Here is a 22,606-nt window from a genome sequence, read left to right on the forward strand (position 1 = left end):
CATTTCCTATCAGCTACATTTGCATTTCAAAAATGAAAGTTATCATAAATGAAACTAACATATAACAGAATTACTGAAAAAAAGTTAATGCCTATGGTCCAAAGGGCATGTCATTGGGTATCTGATTATCCCTCCATAGTGATGTCAATTAGGATTCCCCCTCTTTTTAATCCTCCTCAGCATCTTCCTCCTCCTGAAGTCCATCTCAGGTTAATTCTCGTATGCATGACCGCAACAATATTTGCTAATGGCAGATTGCGAGGGTCCTGCTTCTTGAAGCTGGATGCTTTTGTGCTGCTGTCATTTGTACAAGAAATGATTGCCAGTAAGGAGTCTATTGCAGCATTCTTTTTGTTTTGGGAATTACTCTCCTCTGTAAGTGTCCAGCCCCAAACTAATGGAATTATATTGTTACCTAGCCATGCCTGGTCTTGTAGTTAGGTACAAAAAGGATATGGTACTGGTTGGCATCTCAAGTTTGTATTTTGGGTTTAGTTGGACCTTTCACCTGCTTCAGAAATTTGGCCTGCTTTTGCCTCTAGCTGTTTCAAAATACGAGGGGTTTTTCTTGTGGATGATGCCAACTTTCTTTTTGCCTTGTCAAAACGAGACTGAAGTAGCGTCACACCTGCTTGCCATAAGAAGGGAAAGAATATCCTGTGGGTTGAAAATGCATGATGTTGATGAGTACAGAATGCTGGATGAATTATCCTTCCAACTCTACTGGAAATATAGGTTATTTTGAGAAGAGGCTAATGCTGTCAGCTATGCTAGGGTATCTACTTTCTTATCTGTGATGGTAACACTGTCATAGTCGGCAGTATTTGATATAGAGATATTCATTATCATTACATTGGCATCTTGTATTATCAAGTGTGTCCATTACTGTTAATTGAGTTATCAGTAGTGAAATAAAGTTCTGTTATTTGATTAAAAATTTCCTGTGAGATAGGTACTGTGTAAAATTTTGTGGGTGAGTACAGTATAACCTGATATTTTTGGTAACAGATGTCACTAGGATACTTGTTTAGCTGTCCGCCCCTGGTAGCTGAGTGGTCAGCGCGACAGACTGTCAATCCTAAGAGCCCGGGTTCGATTCCCGGCTGGGTCGGAGATTTTCTCCGCTCAGGGACTGGGTGTTGTGTTGTCCTAATCATCATCATTTCATCCCCATCAACATGCAAGTCGCCAAAGTGGCGTCAAATCGAAAGACTTGCACCAGGCGAGCGGTCTACCCGACAGGAGGCCGTCGTCACACACATTATTATTATTCTACTTGTTTAGCTTTATTAAAGTTTAGTTTGTGGGACACGAGCGGAAGTACTGAATCCATAGCATCCATGTTAAGAAGTCCCCCCATCCCTTCCCACACCACACCACACCCCCACACCACACCCCTCCTCTTACCTTTTCTGAAGAAGGCTTTGGCCAAAAACTAAGTGTTTAGCAGCAATCTTTTCATTGTGCCTGTCTGCAGCTTAGCGTATCATCTTTACCGTGAATAGCAGTCTGTTCTCTTCCTTATTTTGTTGATATTCCAACATGGAATTTCCATTAACAGATATCAGAGACCCTTTGTTGGTTATCATTTCCTGAGTTCTCATATTTGGCTGGCCTTGCATAATGCCTCTATGTTGTAGATCAAGTTTTTACTCCACCATGGTACTGCTACTTTAAATCTAATATTAATGTTTAACAATGTAGGAAACGGTAGAGTGCTGCTTACCATAAAGGTAACACATTAAGTTGCATACAGGCACAATTGAGAATCTTACAAGTAAGCTTTCAGCCACAACCAAAACTGAGAAACTCACACCATTTGTTCACACAAGCAAACACACCTCATGTACACATGATTGCCAACTCCTGCAGCTCAGGCCCGAGCTGCTGTAATTGTGCATTCTTGTTAAAATCAAGACAAGTTGGTGGGAGACTTAAAACATCATTTTACTACTTGGATAAATAACAATGTGCAGTGGTGGTTTGGTTTCTTCTCTGTGCAATATTTTCTCTTGGTGGAGGTAGAAATTGTAAACTGACCTGTCACAGAAGTAATGACGTATTGTTTACTCCAACGTGTAGGTAACTTAAAATCAAAGAAAGTGAAAAATGAAGAGCTGAATATAAATATAGTGCTCCATAAATAGCTTACTGTAGAAGTCACATCGAAGAGAGAAGAAAATTTACTGTGGACTCAACAGAAATGATCTGCTAGCTAGGCACATAATCATCGGGCACTCTTGTCACTATAGTTTGAGAGGACCATCTATTGGAAACAGTTATTTTCTTTATTGAGTGACTTGTCATTGTGTGACAATTGCTATGTAATGTCCATGTTAATTGCATTGTTACTGAATATCAGAATTTATGTCTTTTGTTCTCTCCCAATTTATGAATCTCACTCCAGAGTTACACTTCCATCCCATAATGAGTAAAACTTGTAAATTGACTTCTTGCTGACCATCTTCTTCGGTGTCATTTATATTACAAGGATAACGAGGTACATCTTGTGAAATAACAACTACTTAATCATCTATCATTATCTTCTCAATCTAAATGTAGCAAATGCTAATTACTAGTTTTTATAAAACAGCCTGTTTGTGAAATATATACCGTATTTACTCGAATCTAAGCCACACTTTTTTTCCGGTTTTTTTTAAGCCAAAAAACCGCCTGCGGCTTAGAATAGAGTGCAAAGCAAGCGAAAGTTTTGAAAAATGTTGGTAGGTGCCACCACAACTAACTTCTGCCGTAGAATATATGTAGCGCTACACAGGCATGCTTTTCAGGCACGGAGATAAATGCTGGCGCCAAAACCTCTCCATCAGTAAATAAATTTAAAAAAAGGTGGAAGATGAGCTTTTTTTGCCCGCCCCGAATTTCGACCACTGCATTTTCATACAATATCCAAAGAAGTAAATACAAATTCCGTATTGTTCATCTTCGAATGTAGCAGCATTGCAATGTACTATGAAAATCCGACTGGCAAGACTTTTGGGATGTTTGTCAAGATGGCCAACTCTACGTTCTGAATTTTTTCCTACCTCTGAGAAGAGATGGCGCTAATAGGAACTTTTATGAATTGTGAATCACGTGCAGTATTCTCTTCACTATAAGAATAATACGAATATAAACATTTTGCCATGTATTGTTTCGTGTTTGCTGCTATCTCATTTAAATCCCGTCTGCCTAATAAACTACGAAACTAGAGTGAGACAACAGCAAACGTGGAAGAAAATACATGTCATGTTTATATTTGTATTATTCTTATGCCTAATAGTGGTACAGTCAGAAATGAAGCACGGCAATTGACTAGATTTTTAAATCTAAGATGACTCTAATTTCTGTGCGGAATGTAATGTACTAAAGAGGCACCTGCAAAGATTTTCAAACGGAGAAAAAATTTCGCTAAACTCTCGTTCAGAACATCTTCTATCATTCACAGTCTATTATTTTGTTCTTGGTGATCATAATCAAAACAAGCAGCAGTGTAAGTAACAACAAATAGCAGTCTCTTGCCATTGTTTCGCTAATGAGACGCTTTCTCTCTTTTTTAAAAAAAACAATTGTAAGCGGCGGTAGCGTGCACAAAAGCAACCCATGCCGCGAGCGGCAACAGGCCGTAAACACTCATTATCAGAATGCGACAAACAATGCACGACACAGTACAATAATGCATTTTCAGCTTAAAGTGACGTAAACACCTATAACAAAGAGGACGGCACTTGTCAGATCAAAGAAAAATAAGCAATCAATTCAAACCAGACGAAGCACATGAAAAAGGAAGGGTACCCGTATAAATACGGACGGAGCGCCTGACGCATAGCAATGGCTACCTGGTAAACCTTAACTGCTAAGCTTAAGACTCGAACCAAACTACTGTAGCTGTATCGTCATTCATTTGACCTAAATTGTGTCTCATATTACAATGGACCAACTTTGTTTCGATTTGGAGGTGCGGTGTAAAACTTTTCTCTCCCCTTGAATTTCGAGTCTCAAATTTCAGGTGCGGCTTAGATTCGGGATTTTTTTTTTTTTTTTTTTTTTTTTTTTCCCCCCCCCCCCCTTGATTTCGAGTTTCATTTTTCAGGTGCGGCTTAGATTCGAGTAAATACGGTATATATAACTAACATTAAACACTTCATGCAATCTTCTCATTTTATTCCTTACATTAGATGAACAGTAAAAAATGTATCCTCATGCAGGATGAGCCTGAAGTTTTAGAGGAACCCAGTTGTCATTGCCACCGATGAACCCACATGTACAACAGCTAAACACTTTTAATATTGCAACTAAACTGTGTTACAGAGTATGTACTACATGATCTGATTATTTCACTTGATATTCATAATAGTGAGGAAGGCATTTGGTTCTATTACTGGATTGCACTTGCAGGGTTTGATTTAAATATGATTAAATTAGTGTGAAGCATGAGGTACAATTATGAGTTTTTGCAGTGTCAAAGACTTTGACACAAATATTATATAGATCATAAGGGCAGCAGAAGGTTGCTGTACAAAAATACTGTAAATCATCCTACATCTTTGAAGAAATCGTGAAATAGTGATACAGATTCCATATGATGTTGCCATGGTATTTGATACCCCAATTCACCAGACAGATATTTAACAATATGACGTATATATTTTATATAGGACTTCTTTCAAGATTGCTGTGAATCAGAGATAGGTATTGTTCTGTGAAAACATTGTATGAGATCAATACAACAAACAAACCTCTCTAAACTCTGTGTTGCTTAAAAACCTCAAAACGAAAAGTTATATTACTAATACCAGCTAATGTGCTCTCAGCAATGATGCTGGTCATTTAAACTATTTTACACCATTGAGTCCACTGTTGGCATTGTACACCTTGCAGTTGAACATTTGAGCCACCATGTTAACTGAACAGCACATGTGTTCTGTAATGCCAAGCTGTTATTACTACACACACTGTAGTGTTTGTGGCCACTGCAGCAGAAAATGACATTTGTCAGTAGTCAAAGACTGTCCCTTAAGAGAAGGGTATATAGAAGTCACTGTGACTGCTTCTGCCACTCATCCTGGGATCTTTTAATTATAATACAATGTTGTATATACTAAACAATTGTTACAAAGAGGTGAATGAAAGCCAGTAGGGATGCCTATCCTCCAGTTCAGTTCAACAGTTACGTGCTCTTGTGTCACACAGTTTGCTGAAGTCACAGAAGCTGTTAATTCTGTTACGAGGTGTATTCAAAAACTACAGGATGTTGGTTGTTACAAGAAATTATTCATTAGAGACAATTTTTACTGTAGGATTTTGTTTCCTAGAAACCTGATTCACTTTTCCGCCTAATTGTCATTCACTTGCAAGCACTTCTCATAATATAAATTGTCTTGAAAGGTACTGTCGTAAATTCTATTAAAACAATAATAAGCTCATGAAACTGTACTTAGGGGAGTGTTAAAAATCAGTAGATCTGAAATATCATAACCGTTTGGTATCCACTATTCTATTCTGTTCTATTCCATTCCAGGCAAGACAGCATCTGAAGTAAGTTAATGCAACTATTTTGCTGTAGATTCACAAGACTGCAAATTACACTATGCTGTCATTCCAGGATCACGTACTTCAGACAAGACTACAACATATTATTCATGCTGTCGAACATAAAGAATGGCCAGTACCACGGAATTTCTCATCAAGCAGTATTCAGAATAATGTTTCTAGTACAGGAGAACTGGATCTAAGCTGTCATGAAACACCTGATGTTACACCTAAACGAGAAACATCAACGCCAATGTCATTGTCAGAAGGCTCAGAAGTTATTACCATAACTACAGATCATGGTGCTTCTAGGGTCTCTTCGTCAAAGAAGAGAAAGAGACACATAGCAATTGATGTTGAGACAGAAAGAGGTAAGGTAGACCTCATTATTATTTAACGTAAATGTAAACAGTTTATTTGCCATATAGCGAAGATGCAGAGTCACAGATAGACACAAAAAAAGAGGACAGTGTGGTTTCAGTTGCCTGAGACTGCAGTGGCGTGTGTGTGTGTGTGTGTGTGTGTGTGTGTGTGTGTGTGTGGCCAAAAGCTTAAAGTGTGAAAGTCTTTTTGTTGTGCCTATCTATGACTCAGCATCTCCGCTATATGGTAACAACTTTCCTTCTCATAATATTGTTACATTCCATCTGCATTTTCCATCGTTTGATTTAAACATTTTATTTTTGTAATCAGAGATTGGATATCAAGAGGCAAGTAATGTTACAGTGTATGTTGTGCAACAAGTATTTCTCTTGGCCATGGCAAAAAAAAAAGCAGTTGTAAACAAGCATGAGCATCAACGGAGAGTGCTAGAAAATTCAGGCAAAATGAATCAGGACAATATGTAAATAAAACTCAGCCTTAAAACTCTATATAGGAGCACAACACATTGCTTATTCACTAACCTCATAACTTTGCGAAAATTGACATAATGTCTTCGGAGATGAAATCCACAATCGATTGTTTTAAAACAGATTTATTATCTGTCTTGATTGCACTAGTCTTTTGAAGTGACTGGTTTCATTACAGCATGAACTGTCCTCAAATCTGTAGACAACAGTAAAATAATTAATCTGCAAATACTTTATGAAAGTGCGGAATATTATCATAACATGCCATAATCAAACATCAAACACACCAGAATGCACCAACTGACACCTAAGTTTACGTGTTATGTCACGTAGTAATATAATGGTTTGGTAGAAGGCATGTTATCGCTGCAGTCCACTAGGTTACTGTCAGCAACTGTTAAATTTGTCAAATTTGAATAAAACCTGTACCGCTACACTGAATTAACAATATTTATTTTTTTTTTTTTGTATGGTGAGAATACTGTTCTTGGAGGTACTAAATTAAAATCTGTGGTTTGTCAAGGTCAAAAAATATTATAAATACATCATAGAATTTTAGAAATTTAAAAGACTGCGGTTTCCATATCCCTGGTGTTGCTGTAGGCCTGGCTTTGTTCTGGCATGCTTCCTCATGTGAAAACTGTATTGATGTTAAGGGACAAGCCGACCAGTCATGTAAAGACTGCCACAGTGAGCAGAGGACCATGCAGTAGTGCCCCTTCACCGATGTCTGGCAAAGCAAACATGTTACAGATATGTCATTGCAAGCATTCTCTCATCTGTCACCTTCGGCTTAGACATGTGACAGTCATCACCTGAGTAAGCCGTTATAAATGTTTAAATAAGCATTATGATTGAATTTGTTCTTCTTATCAGAATTAGATTTGGATCTTGCTTTTGTGAGTGTGAATTGCAAGCGCCTCGTAGAGGTTAGTGTATCAAACCTTGTGAGCTGTATATAGGATGTCCAAATTTTGCTCAGTGTTCGTGATGGAACACTTTTTAAGTTTTTGATATGTGCCCAAACACTGTTAGGCTCTCTCTCTCTCTCTCTCTCTCTCTCTCTCTCTCTCTCTCTCTCTCTTCCCCCCCTCCCCTCCCTCCCTCCCTCCCTCCCTCCCTCCCTCTCTGGTTTAAAAGTTCCTGCTGTTTGCCCTATGTACTGTGTATTGCAGTCATTACATTTGACACTATAACACATGAATACTGAGATAATCCTACTATTGTGGATTTTATGGCAGAACCTGTATTTTAACAAGTTATTTGTACAAAAACCTATTTTAATATTTGCTTTATGATAAAATTTAAAAAGTTAAAAACTATGTATTTTTTGTTGTTATTCTTAACTGCAATGTGACCTCTTCTTTACCTTCATATTAATTTTCAGCATATCCTTGCTACTGTACCCATTTGCTTTAAAACGCTGAGTTCTTTCTGTACTTTTTGCTGGCTTGGCGGCTGTCTTGTAACCTGTATACCATTGCATTAAAATATGCCCACTTGCTTCTTGGAGGGTGGCATGAGCACTCAATGACAACATTGGTACATGTTTGTCTCCTGAATATGCTAAATCTCCATGTTTACCGTCTTTCTTTATTAGCGTGTATCTGAGTAGTTTATACGACTCATTTTATATGCTACATTCTCAGTGTCATTTTTTCTCCCCTTGTACAAAACAGTTGAATCCTCTACATAGCTCCTGTAAAATATGATGTTCTCTGTAACATAAGGATTTTCATCAAAGAATTTGTTCCAAGTAATTTAGAGAAATATCAGCCAAGGTTCCAGTTAAACAGTTACCTGTTGCCAATACATCCTTCTGCAGACGGGGAGGAACTTTGTAACCAGATTCAGGGAGCTCATATACACTCGGAACAAAACTGCATTCGGCCACATATGGCAACCTTAAAGCATTTAGTCATAAATGTTGAGCAAAATTGAGGCATCCTACACACAGCGTAAACCTGTTTGAGGAGCTTGAAATTTATACTCACAAACAGCAAGATCCAAATCTAATTCTGAATGAGCAGAGCAAGTTCAATCATGATACTTGCTGCTTCAACTCGTAGGATGCCTTACTATTGCGGTGATGTATGCATATACGTGCCCAAGATGTTAGATGAAAGAATGTGTGCAATGGGACATCTATCCTGACAATCATGACATGGGTGAAGGGTCCCCCATGCATGACACACTGACCACTGCAGCAGTCACTAGACAACTGGTTGGCTCACAGCAATCACATGAGGAAGCAAGCCACAACAAATACAATGAATACGGACACTGCCATCTTTTAAACTGCTAAAAATTTATGATGTATTCATAATGTATTTTAACCTTGATGAACCACTGATTTTAATTATCTGTGACCATACACACCATAATTGTATTAATTCAGTGTGAGTGTACAAATTTTATTCAAATGTAATAAATGTGCCAGATGCCGCCTGCTGGCATATCAATAAAATTAATTTTACCAAACCACTATTTCATTATGTGACACAGCATGTAAACTTTGCTGATAGCTGTAACTGATACAGACAGGCACATGGTGGTGCATTTGATATTTGTTTAAGGCAGGTGTGGTAAGATTCTGTATTTTTCTTAGAGTTTTTATCTCATAATTAGCTATGGCATCATTCCCTCCTCCTTTCGCAGGACCCACTTGTCTCTTTCAGGTTCTGTGGGCACACTGCCATGATATCATTACAGAACATAGCTAGAGATTAGATTTTTGTAGCTTGTGGAGACATTGGAAATTCAGTAATTGTTGTTGCACATCATTAGAGGTACAAAGACTACTGTAATTTGGCCTATGAATATAATCTCTAAAAGTTCAACAGTTTTATGCACTTGTCAGAAATGAAGATACAAAAATTGAAGTGGGTATACTGTTGGAAATCAAAAAGCATTTTCAATTGTTTGTTTGCCATTCAAAATCCTGGAAAAAAGTGTAAAATAAATTGCACTTGTACGTTAGCCTACAAGGCACATAGTCAGTTGAGATAACATTTGCTAAATAATATAACTGGAGACCGTCCATATTCTGCTGAATATTACGGGTGCATTGTCATATTAGAATAAATGTCCTGGTTTTCATGCAGAAACTGTAACGCCATGGTGCCGCTAACAGGTGCATCACAGTGTGCAGGTGAAGTACTGCAGCAACTGGGAACATATCCCAAAGTTGAAGAACTTGAGAAAGTAAGATTCTTGTTTGCAAAATGTTTAAATTGCACTCAAATTCATCATTCAATTCTGGCAGTGTATTGTCCAAAAAGCAGTGTCATGCCCAGCTGTAATGAAATTATGCCAACAGTTTGACTGAGGCTGTACAAATGTGGGTGATGTTGATCAGGATGGAAGGCCATAGACATAACCACAAACGGCTATGTCTAGGCAATCAACAAACTGATTTGTGGCAATCACAGATTTTCTGAAGATGAGAACATTCACACAATAATTCTCAAATTGCTCTATGATCAAGGAGCAAATTTCTTTCATTGAGGAGTTGAAAGATTGGTTGAACTTTCCGACAGTTGTTTACGGAAACTGGGTGGCTGTTACAAAAAAAGTGTAATGTACCTGTGCCACTTAGAAGTGTGTTGCAGCATACAATAAAACTTGTAACTTACTTTTTGATCCGATAACAGCATGTGCCACCTGGGGGGATTGTAGATGCACTGATAATGGTTTAAATATTGTCTGCCAACAGATAGAATAGTGGCGCTTAGCTGCCAGAGTGCCATCTGTGTCTACCCTTTAATAGGGAATGCCCACAGTCAGAAGACTCATTATGATGGAAACATGTGAAGCAAGCAGGCAACCATGCCACGGAGACGCACTCGTGCTTCCTACAGCCAACTGAGTGACTTCAAAAAGGATCAAATTGTGACCTCCTGAGTGGAGGGATGGTCCTTTCAGAGAATTACCAAAAACGTTGGACATGCTGTATCAGTTGTACATTGACGTTGGTATCATTGGTCGCATGAACGTTCTCAAACCTTTAGATGAGGTTCTGGACATACACGCAGCACAGACACTCGCCAGGATCATCGTATTGTAAGTGTACCGGTGGCAGATCGTACAACTACCATAGCGTAGATAAGGGGCTTGTGAGCCCAAACGGGCTATGAATTGTTGCAAAATAGTGATTAGTGGTGGGACTATGGGCATGGACACATCTAGCCCATCTTCCACTAACATCACAACGTAGACTACACGACTCGACTGGTGCTGTCAGAGGATCGCTGGAAGATGGTATGGTGCGCCGCAGTCTTCAGCGATGAAAACAGATTCTGCCTGCATGCAAGTGATGGTCATGTGCATGTACGACGTAGACCTGGTGAGCACTGCTTAGAGTGCATTTGTCCAAGACACATTGGCCACCCTAGACATTATGTCTAGAACTCTTACCCACATTTGGTGTTTCTGAAGGGGACGTTAACCAGTGCTTGTATGTGCAGAACATTGAGAGACTATTTCTATTGCCGTTCTTGCAACAGGAAGGTGATGTGTTGTTCCAAGAGGATAATGCACATCCACACAATTATTGTGATACTCCAGTGTACTCTGCAAGATCTACAGCAACTTCCCTGGTCAACATTATCTCCAGACGTGTCGCCAGTCGAGCATGTGTGGGATATGTTAGGATGAGAAGCCATCCGTGTGACTCGTCAAACAATAACTCTTATAGAACTATGTATCCCACAACAGTATTCGCCATCTGTATTAACAATGAAAAGTGAACACTGCACTGCCGGAATTTGTTGCTCTGCGTCCCAGCACTTTATGATGAAAAGCAATTAACATAGGCCTTAACCATGCAGTTTCTAATTATGGGTAATTATTTTACGTTGTACACTATATATGAATTGCAGTGCTATAAGGGATGTTCCAAAAGTTTCAGTTCGAAGGCCGTACAGTCCAGAATCAGTATGTGAATCAGGCAAAATCACTGAGTATTGAGACTATCACCCCACCAATGCACCTGGTTGAAGGTACTGATTTGGTAAAACACCACGTCCTGCTGTGTGCAGGCGTTTGCAACTGCTTGCTGCACATCCTTGTCCATCAGGCATCATCGACCCTTCAAAGCCTTTTTTAAGGGATTAAATGCAAGAGAATCACATGGTGAGAGATCAAGACTGTAGAGCGGGTGCTAGAGCGTCTCCCACTTGAGCCGGTGTAACTTTTGCATTACAAAACATACAATATGGGAACATGGTTTTTCATGAAGCAGCAGCACCCCTTGTCACACACCATTCCACATCGTTAGTTTTAGGCAGACACACTCTCCCTTACAGTGTCTTCCTTCTCCAGTGGATGTCTGCCAGTGTTTGTCCTTTGGCAGCCAAGGAAAGAATAACAGCGCGTTGGTCTTGTTTGGTGCATATGGTAATAATGTCTCTATAATTCATGTTTCCACATTTGCTGTACACATGTTGGAAAGATAAGAATGCCACACTAACCCCTTACCCACATGTCAGCGCTTATACACCTATATTAGAGTCACATTACATTGCATATACGCTGCAGCAACTCCCTTCAAACAGGAACTTTCTGATTGCCCTTTATGTATTGAATATAAATTGCATGCAACAGAACTGGGACAAGGTAATTCACTGAACCACCCAAGACTGCTTGGCATTAAGTGGTGAAGGAGAGTGGAGGACTGGATAGTAGTCACTTAATTTAAATTCTGACTATGCATTGCTTTTCTGCCATTCCATGCTACTACATAATTTTTTTTCATCATAAGTGATTAATGGTGACACCACTAAGTATTAACTTAGTAATAAGAATTCACTTGAGAAAACTGTACAATGACAAAGGGGACAAAACACATGGTGAATACTTACCTTCATGAGGTGAAATTATGAGTACTGCCTATAAACATGTTTAAAAGTAGAAAAATAGCTGTTCCAACTTTTGTAGAAGGAAAAGAAAGAGGGTAGATTTGGGAAGGTTGGGAAAGAGGGACAGGTCAGTCAGACCTAAAGTGGGTCCCTCCAGACCTGGGGTCTGGATGTGCCAGAGCAGCAGTGTCCATGGCACAGCGTTTCACACCAGGGCATAAGGCGTGGAATGCATTGACATAGTTGCTTTGATAGTTTCTTTTGTAATGTAATGATGAAAACATTAGTGATGTGAAAATGCCAGTATTAACCTTTTCTTCATAACACTACTATAATCAGTATCTCGAGGTTGCTTTAATTGAAACAAGATAAATGAGTTCTCAGTTGGCCATTTAGTCCTGGTTTTACTTTTCAATTGTTGTTATTTAGCCAGTGCCAACTGTGATGTATAGCAGAAAGTCCATAGTTTTCTTGTTGCAATCTCTCTTCTCCAACCTTGAGAGCACAGTGTCATGTATATATCACAAACTGTTCAGTAGTGCTGGCTTAGAAGACTTTATATTGAGAAGTAGAACTGGAAAACTTTCTGTGTGCAGTTTTTTTCAAAAATGTGTTTTCAGGACTCTGTTGCATGCCCATAGACCTGTTACAAGTGTCAAATCATGGAGAACATGTTTCAAGCATTCATTATTGAAAGGTGCATGGTCTTTGTGCCAGGTAGTACATCCCGCATGAGTTCAAAGTGTCATGTGTCAAAGTTCTTGTTTCGCAAGTCTTGCAAACGATGGTTGCATCAGGTACAGCTATGAACCTATTTGATGTAATGTGAATGCCTACTTTGCCATGTTGATCAGTTTCAAAACAAAGATCTATTGACAGTGTTTCCATTAGTTTGTCAACAGCACAGAGAGTTTTTCATTAAACTTGGCAACATTTTGTTATTGCCTTGTAAAAGAAATGAGACACAGTTTTTGTGGACTACGGTTCTACTAGGTAAAATATTACTGCATTATTTCTGTACTTGTATTGTCGTAAATAAAATGTGGTGCCTCTGTATTAATGGCACCTGGAACAGTAACTTTTCTATTGGGACTTAAGCACCATAAATTTCCAGGTGTGGCACTTAAGAACGTTCCTAAATATCTAGTTTATTTGCTAATTTGTCTCATTTTTTGCAGCGATGAGGTGGGCAGCATAATTCTGCAGTATCAGAACTCCTTCCCAATTTTTTTGATACAAATAAGTTATGTACAATGAGAAATAGGTTGGTTTTGGATTCTCTTTCTTGGCGAGTGTGAGATTTGACATTTCCACTCTTCAGTTGTTAGTCGATTGTTTTAATGGCACCACAGTCAAGCCTGCAAAGTCATCATGAGTAACAATACTTGGTTTTATAAATACAGACCTACTGCAAAATGACGAAATGCAGAATTTCACATGAAGGATCAATGCTTTTGACGACTCAGCCGACATTCGAGCCAATGTACACTGCAAGTTCAACAGCATCACAAAGACAAAGTTTTCTGACAGTTTCATATTGTATATGAACATTGTATTGTACTTAAGTTCTGTGGGGGGGGGGGGGGGGGGGCTGTGCAAACCACCTGTATCATTTAAACCACCATTTTAACTTTCCTTTATTTTTTTATTAATCCAGCCTCGAAACTATTTGGAGTGACAGAGTAATCTGCACTTACTTAATCTTATGTCTGATTTCAAGTTCCTAATTACAGTTTCTTGTTGCAGCCAAACTACATGCATTATTGAATAATAGTGGGCCACCTCAGCAGCCTCCTCTGTCAAAACCGTCCTTGCCTTGGGAGGTCAATGATGAATCCCTGTCTGAAGAGTCCAGGTGAATCTGTTGTTTTTTTCTCAACTAGTGCTTTACTTTAAAACAGTTTATATATATATATATATATATATATATATATATATATATATATATATATATATATATATATATATATATATATATATTATGTGTGCATAAATGGAAGAGTTGACTTACAGTTAATGCCCCTTCACATTAAACATCATGCATGAGCAGTAGCAGTGTGAAACAAGCTTAATAATGTGTGGTGGTTCTACTATAGATAGTTTGAGGTGCGGTGTTACAGTAAGTGGTTGTTTTATTATTGACACAAAAATTGAGCTATGAGAGGAGAAAGTCCTGAGTTTAAAGTAGCATGCAGTCATTTAAGCTTTGTCAGTAGTATATTACACCATTGTGGTAATAACTATGTTAATGTTAGCAATAGGCAGTTGTGGTTCCCAAGATGTGAAGATGGTGGAGTTGTAACATTAACATTCTTGGGTGTAACTATGACTGCAGTCGTCAGAGTACAGTAGCATCAAAGAAAGAATATTTCTTATGAAGAATATCTGCTTACATAATTAAAAAAATTAAGATATTTATTTAGTGACATAATAAGCAACCAGTATGTTAAATTTTCTGGTAGATTCGCATTGAGTTCTGTAGGCTCATCATCTAAACATCTGCTCATTTATTGTGAAATACTCTATTGCTGCAGAGAAATTAAAGTTTTTCATTATTTGCTTTACACTTCAGCTACATATTTCACCCATCTTTTCATGTGTACAGTTTGGTTACTAGCCTTTTATATATACAAATGCTGCCGGCACAGAAAATTTTGTTCATTGGCTTCACTATTAAGTTCTCCTTTTTCCAGGAGGTCAACACCAGTGGCGCCAGTTACATTGCAGCCTCCTCCAGCACATCAGCAGACTACTAGAGTACTATCAATTCCATTTGATCTGAAGTGCCATCCCAGTTCCAAAAACACAGGAACCACAGTGATACCAGGCACTTCAAGTACGCTAACACCAATAGATTTGTCGTCGGGTGTTACAAAACAGGTCCCAGCTGACAATACATCCAATAATGAAATACTTAATGAAGTGCAGGATTTCTCAATGCCTTCAAAGAATAAACAGAAGAGCAAGTTGGATGATATGTTAGGCAAATTAATGAAGAAAAATAACTGTGTAAGTTAAATAGTTTTGAACTGTGTATGAAAGTAGGGTGTTGAAGTACATTGCGTAACCCTTAGCAATTTTAGCCATGAAAGGTTACTAAGATACATTATGGTCCTATATCTCAATCAAAATAACGAAGTAATTCACGTTGGTCTGCTCACGCAATGTGACTGCAGCAGCAACAGCAGTTCGTTCTGTTCTGGATATATTCATTGACACACAGTGAAGTGCAGTACTGGGTTTCTTTCGTAGGTCGGTAACAGTCTTACAAATTTTCTGCCCACTTCCACAACTAGTTCATGGCATTATGTGACATTAGTGGGTGCAAGCATCATCTGCAACTCACTGTGGCAACTGGCACCAGAGGTAGCAGAGGCAATGTGACAGTTGTGAACAGAACAGAAAGCATTAGCAAGACCATTTTCTGATTGGTTGTTGCTGTATTAGCTGTCTGTTAAACAACTAGCCCTCATCACTTTGTTAATTTGATAGAGATATAAGATGGAACAGTGTGGCCAATAATGGTTTGCAGACTGAGGACTGACACCTTAATGACAACTGTTTCCTGTTGACACTTCATTTCCTGTTAGAATATTATGATATCAAATGAGACCCTATGAAATGGTTCATGTATATTACTGCAATTTACCAAAAATGATGAGATTTACACAGCTAAATACCTTTAACTGAATACTTGTTATACTTGTAACCTGTAATTTATTGCCTAATAACTTAGATACGTATTCACTTTACCTATAAGTAGCCTTTTTAATAAGGGACTTGCATTTAAAAATCCAAGCTATAAATTTGACAATTAATTAATTATTGTCAGGTGATTAAGAAGTAACCTTTTGTAAAAAAGTTTGAGAAACACAGCAAGAGCGAAAATCGATAGAAGTTGATAATTGTTATCTTCTCTCTTCTACAGTGGTTACTATTAAAGTTGTTTCATCCAATTAGGAAAATGTTTTTGTGATAAATGAATGAGTGTCCAAGTAACTTAAGGTGTTACTAATCTTGGAAGAATTTTCTGATATTTATTATAACTGCTAGAATTTTTGTTTGTTGTTTAAAGATATATTAAAATTTTATGGTTCTTATGTAGTGATGGGGGTTCATATTTGTATTACTGAAGTACAACAAGGGGATATCCTTGTGCATTCCAGGGCAACATTCACTGATCGTTACAAACCTGTTATATCAGTAACGGATACGAATTGCTCATTAAATATCTTGCCATACTTGCATACATCCATTAGCAGCGAACTGTTTAATATTAAAGATTTCTGGTTTTGTAGCTGACTCCTTCCTTTCTGTCTAATTTGTATTGTTTTTATTTTGGTACCTGATGTTGCTACAACCTCATAATCCATTTGCATCCGTGTCTGGATTACTTTAGTTGCTATTCTGCAGTATGCCTTGTAAAGAACTGCAGTTTCAACATTAAAGCTGTTCGTTCCTGACAGATACAGTTTCCTTTTAGGCCTGCAAGAGACCATTATTTCTCAAAGAATCATATGTCCTTGAACTCTGATTTTGTGATGTGGCAAGCCATTGACTGTTGGTGTGGTGCAATGATTTTGTTCATTGAAGATACTGTGGATGTTTTTGAGCTCTGGTCTACCCTAGTTGGAAAAGCCCTCCTGAAACACTGTTCACCAAATGCTGGTGCCTGCACTGAGAGAAGGTGTTCTGGCCAATATGAATTTATCAAAAAAATCAAAATTTATCAAAAAATATTTGGTGAAAAAATTTGATTTTTGCACATCTTACAGTCTGATAAATTTGACCGATTTAAAAAAAAAAAAAAAAAAAAAACTTATTTTCGTGATCTGTCAGACTTGCTGCATGGCAACAAATTAAGTAAAATATAGCTTGAAATTGTAAAGAGTTTGCAGTGGTAAAAACACATAGTGTAAACCTTGCATTATGGTTCATTTTAAGCTCATAAATTGCGGTCAGTGAAATGTAGATAAGATATCTCAATTTTAATTAAAACTGACAGCAGAAGTAGATCTCATTTCTTTCTCAAGGTATTGGGTGTTATATACAAAGCATGGGAAAGTGTTAAGTAAACCAATAGAGGTTCAGTATGATTCATGAATAGGGTAAAATTTCCAGCAATAGCTGTCAATACAGTTTTTATTATGAAATTGCACTTACCTCATATGTATCCAGAATTTAGAACAATTCTTGTAAGTGACATAGTGCTAAAGATTCCAGCCTTGTTTGTGTGCCTGTGGATGACTAAAGCCTGTACGATACAGTAAGTTGTTTCCTTTGCTCACAAATTATTTACATCCTACATCGACTTCCTGTAAATAAATCTAAACATCATAAAATCCATGAAATAGGTTTCTCAGGCACACCAAAATGTTTCAGCATGAATGCCAAATTCACCCATTGCTTTGTTCCTTGTGGTATTGACCATTGCGCACAAACATTTCTTCTTGTTGATGTTTCACCAACGTGTATGGCTAGCAGTTTCAATATTTTCCTGTCACTAATATGAAATATTTAAAATTGGTAATCGTGCACACTGCCAAAGCAATGGGAAGAATAAATTTAAGTTGATAGCATAAAATATATTAGAGAATCTAGTGCTAGGTAAAGTCTGCAAATGATATCCTGCAAAAACATGAATAATTTTAAAAATCTGTGATGTTCATACTTAAAAGTATTGAGAGAGAGTAAGACAGGATTAGGCTACCTTTACCTTTTGAGCTGCTTTGTTTGGATACATGGATCCTTAAACAGGAGGCACTGAACTATTCAATTTCCGGAACTTTATTATTACAGCACAAAAGCAGGCATCCCAGGAATGTGTACATTGGCATCCTGAGCAATTCGTAATAATATTTACTGTTACCAAAATAACTAAAAATTCTTATAACACATACAGTGGTAGTACATGTGTACAGTTTGTCTAGGAAACAACCCTTTTAAGTAACAGTAATAGTTTCAGAACAGGGCTGGTGGAACTAAGTAAATGACTCAAAGTAGGCACTATACTACTTAGATCAGCAAGCTTTAAACAGTCCTTAGGCTCGCCATTAACACTGCAGTGGTATACTATGCTCAATGAATTAAATTTGGCAGCACACAATTTTGCACTTACAGATAACATTGTACCAACCCATATAATTTAGCAAACAATAGACATTTTTTAAAAAATTTAGTCATTAATCAATGAAATGGTGGACATAGTTAGCCACATCTGTTGAGACCCAGTAGTTAGTAAACACAAGTGGCATGTTGTACTGAGAAAATACGAATAGGTACACTAGCTAGGAGCACTAAAGCTAACAATTGAAAGTCAGTTAAGAGCACGTGCTCACATTAATTAACAAATTTAAAAGGCAGTTTTAAAGCCATAATTTTTAATCAATAAAATTATGGACCTAGTCTGTTGAAATTAAATAGGGAGGTTTAATAAGAAACAGCAACCAGATTAGGTGCTACTAAAAGAAAGCATCATGCTTTCCAACTAAGGGTCCTAGCCAGCTAACATTGGCAAATAGAAACCTGAAAATTTTAAACTTGGTAAGGTCTGATCTATAGAATAGTAGATAAAGTCCTTGGCAACTAATTAAGGCACTCCGGCAGTTAACACTAGTCCAGTTCAGTAGTAGCAAACTATGTAGTAGCTATTCAAGCTAAGGGTAATAGCAGACATAGATTAACAATTGAAAATAACTCCTTAAAACAGTAACCTCAATTAACCAATTCTAAAGGCAATTTTTAAAGAGTAACAGCTAACCAAAATAGTAGTACACGTAGGCCTTTACCAATAGTTGGGCAATGAACTGTAGCCAATATTGTGGGAGCAAAATTTTTAAACAGTTTGAGCAATGGCTTTGGCCCACAAAATTAACAAATTTAAATAACATTTATTTCTTTTTAGAACATTGGTAATATATTAGTTAGTGAAGGACTTAGTACTGAATAATTAGTCAGACAGTCTTGGCAACAAACAACCAGAAATAATGACAAAATCTCTTGTACTGAACCAATAGTTTCTAGTAAATAAACATTGCAATAAAAATATTCTTCACATGCTGAGGATTCTTTGACAGTATGCATCGTCTTATTACTACAAATGCACACTACTCACAGTTAACTGCACCCTCAGCAGCCATACCAAGCGGTGGAAATAATGAATGGCTATTAGATAAACATGGCTGAGCAATGAGAGGCATGAGTGCATGTCAACAAGAATATGATATGCCAGCCACTAATGGGCCAGCACACTTTGCATACAAAAACAGATCTTACACAGCACCTTGACCCACAGGTTTCTTAAAGCATGAAATGTTAAATAAACAACTCTCCTCATGGTCATTTCCCACAACTGGCTGTGGCCACTTTCATCCAAATGGCCGACTTCATGCTGTCGCTAGCCTTGGCGCAGTGCAAAAGGGACTAGGTACAAACACCATCTGAAAAAATAGCTCGGGACAGACATGTACACAGAACTTTATTCCAAATAGAGCACCATCTGCAGGCTCCACCTCTTTTGTCCACATCCTCAAGCCGAGTGCCTGCCGACTTGCACTGCCTAAATTCTTTACCCTTGCACAGCGCACGCTCCCTCTTAAGTCCCAGCCACACAGCACTCTCTCTGCTAAATGGGCACCAGAGCGGAGTCAATACATGCATATCAAGTATGACTGAATGTGCATTTTAAACTATTTTCTAAATACAATAAATGTATAGACAGTGCCATAATGCATGCAAGAAATGTAATACTCACTATACGTGTTGTTCTCCTACCACTGCCTCTGCAAAAGATCGTTTTCCTGATGCTTTCATACTTGTAATTTTATTTAGAAATTAGTAAATTACTTTGAAAAATAGATATGTGTAAATGCAGAAATGAAATAATTTGTTCAACAAGGCATTAATAAAAAATATTTGTAATACCAGCCTCAGGATGATGCCTGACCTTGCTGTCTGTGACATTGTTACTTCTTCATCAATTGTAGTCAAACGTACTTGGTCACAGCACTATATTTCCAAAAGAAGGGAGCATATAGCTGCAGTTACAGTCATGTACCTCTCTGTAATGGATAAGATGGAACTTAAACAAGAACTCACTGGGAAACATAGTCCACCCACCCCCTCCTTACACACACACACAAACACACACACTCTCTCTCTCTCTCTCTCTCTCTCTCTCTGACTAGAGTAAATTTGTTCTTGAGTAAAGTATAATTCAGTATCACATTATGTGTCATTTCTTTAGTCTTGCAATTTTTTTATACTGTCCATATTCTCATTCTATGAAATATTCTGATTTATGTTCCTTTCTGTTTGTACTGGGAAATAATTATTTCATTATGTTTACGTTTCCCATGTTTTGCAAAGTATTATTATTTTGCCCTTTTTTAGTATGTCCCTATCATATCATTTTCAAATATATTATGAATTCTTCTTTTCAGCCTGCTGAGGAGCCAATTGTTGGAAAGGAGAAAAAACGGCGTAAGCTAGATGAAATTGTACTGGGTTTATCTGCTGCAAAGGAACAGAAGTCACTGTTCTCAGACATTAAGAAAACAAATCAATGCATGACATCAATTAGTCCTAGTGTCACAGTTACCCCAGCATCAATAAATTCATCAGTTTCTGCAACATCTGGATCAGCATCTACAAAGCCATTCACGATTACTGTAACATCTGTGCCTTCGCCTGCACCGTCAAGTTCTTGTCGCAGTTCGCTAAGTGCTCTCCCCCCATTGCCTACACCAAAGGAAAGTTTTTCGTCATTTCTTGCTCATGCAGAGCAGCAGAATCTCTTACTGAAGAAACAGCAGTCATCACAGTCCCAGTCTCTACTGCAACACCAGCAGCAGCAGATTCAGCAGCAGCAGCAACAACAACAACAACAACAACAACAACAACAACAGCAGCAGCAGCAGCAGCAGCAGCAACAACAACAACAACAACAACACCAGCAGCAGCATCAACAGCAACAGCAACAACAGCATCAGCAACAACAACATCAGCAGCAGCCATCACAGTTACCAACACAACCACCAGCATCAATGTCACATGTCAATCAGCAAAGAAAAACATATGAATCAATGATAGCTGATCTTAGCAAAATGGCTGACTTTTCTTCAAAGATCAGTTCATATTCTCATGAAGCAAAGGTTAGTATTTTCAACATTTATTTCTTTGTGTAATCTTTATATATTAATGTAATGTGATAGAACTTAAAATGTTAAGACTGGAGGGCCTTTGTTCATTACTAAAGAGTACCTAGTGTGTTGCAGTGTAGTGTTTCCAGCAGGCACTACCCAAGGGCAGATATTAATGCACACACAGGGTATTCAGAAATTCCCGTTACATAATTTTTGAATAGGAACCCTTCTGGAAATATCATGTGACAACACATCAGAGTTACAGGCACTGCAGGTATACAGGGTGATTCCTTCATGGTGTTACAAACTTTCAAGAATGATGGAGACAGATAAATGTATTGATTTGAGGTAAGCATCACTGGTTCAGAATCAAAAGTTACAAGTGGAAATCATTCTGATACCCCTGACAGTGGAATACATGTTCTGAACTGTTGTTGTTTAGGATGTAGAGTATACAACTTTCAGAGATTGTAGTATAGACTAAAACAATAAAAAAAGTCTAGTTAATTTGGGCTCTAAAATGCATGTCTTAAGGCGCTATGAACACTTAGTGACCTTCGCTAGTGTGAAACACATCTCCCATATTGAATACTCTCAGCTCTTAAGGTAACACATTTTAAAGCCCATGTTTACTCAACATTTTTGGACCATACTACCACCTCTGAAAGTTGTGTAGGCTACAGTCATAGCAACAGCGGTACCTTACATGTATTCAACTGTCAGAGGCATCAGAACGGTTTTCGCTTATAACTTTTGACTCGGTTGTTTCTACACAGGGTCCTCAACCTTAGTGATATATTTATCATTCTACACCATCCTTAAAAGTTTGTAACATTACCACAGAATCACCTTGTATATACATAAATTTGTAGGCGACAACACCTATAACTTGAACACTCTATAGTATTGTTGGATGATGTTTCTGGACATGGGTTCCTATTCAAAATATTATGTAGGCACTCCCCTCTTAAAGTCCTAGAAGTTGTAACAGGAATTTCTTAGCAACCTGTTTACTTAGCAGTCCATACTAATGATTATTTTAAATTATGCTTGGAGCCTTTATCATTGGCTTTCGGCATTTATGTAGTTTTCAGCACCAGTATTTCTGTAGTTGAATACAACAAAGGAATAACTTAGTAATGGAGCCACAGCAGAAAACAAATCATCATAGTGTCACAGTTCCCTCAATATTAATGACTGTAACCATGTTCTTTAAGTTAGGATG

General features: G+C 37.8%; 1 protein-coding gene across 1 annotated transcript in view; it reads left to right on the forward strand.

Annotated features, from left to right (window-relative positions):
- LOC126237034 (chromodomain-helicase-DNA-binding protein 7) overlaps nucleotides 1-22,606 on the forward strand; it is a 322,661-nt gene that overhangs the window by 276,703 nt on the left and 23,352 nt on the right. Inside the window, exons 34-37 of the mRNA XM_049946794.1 lie at nucleotides 5,603-5,900; nucleotides 13,985-14,093; nucleotides 14,932-15,247; nucleotides 20,680-21,390. Of these exons, the coding sequence (XP_049802751.1) occupies nucleotides 5,603-5,900; nucleotides 13,985-14,093; nucleotides 14,932-15,247; nucleotides 20,680-21,390 (1,434 nt within the window). The remainder of the gene's footprint in view (nucleotides 1-5,602; nucleotides 5,901-13,984; nucleotides 14,094-14,931; nucleotides 15,248-20,679; nucleotides 21,391-22,606) is intronic.

Source organism: Schistocerca nitens, chromosome 2 (assembly GCF_023898315.1).
Source record: "Schistocerca nitens isolate TAMUIC-IGC-003100 chromosome 2, iqSchNite1.1, whole genome shotgun sequence".
In the NCBI taxonomy this organism is placed as follows: Eukaryota; Metazoa; Arthropoda; class Insecta; order Orthoptera; family Acrididae; genus Schistocerca; species Schistocerca nitens.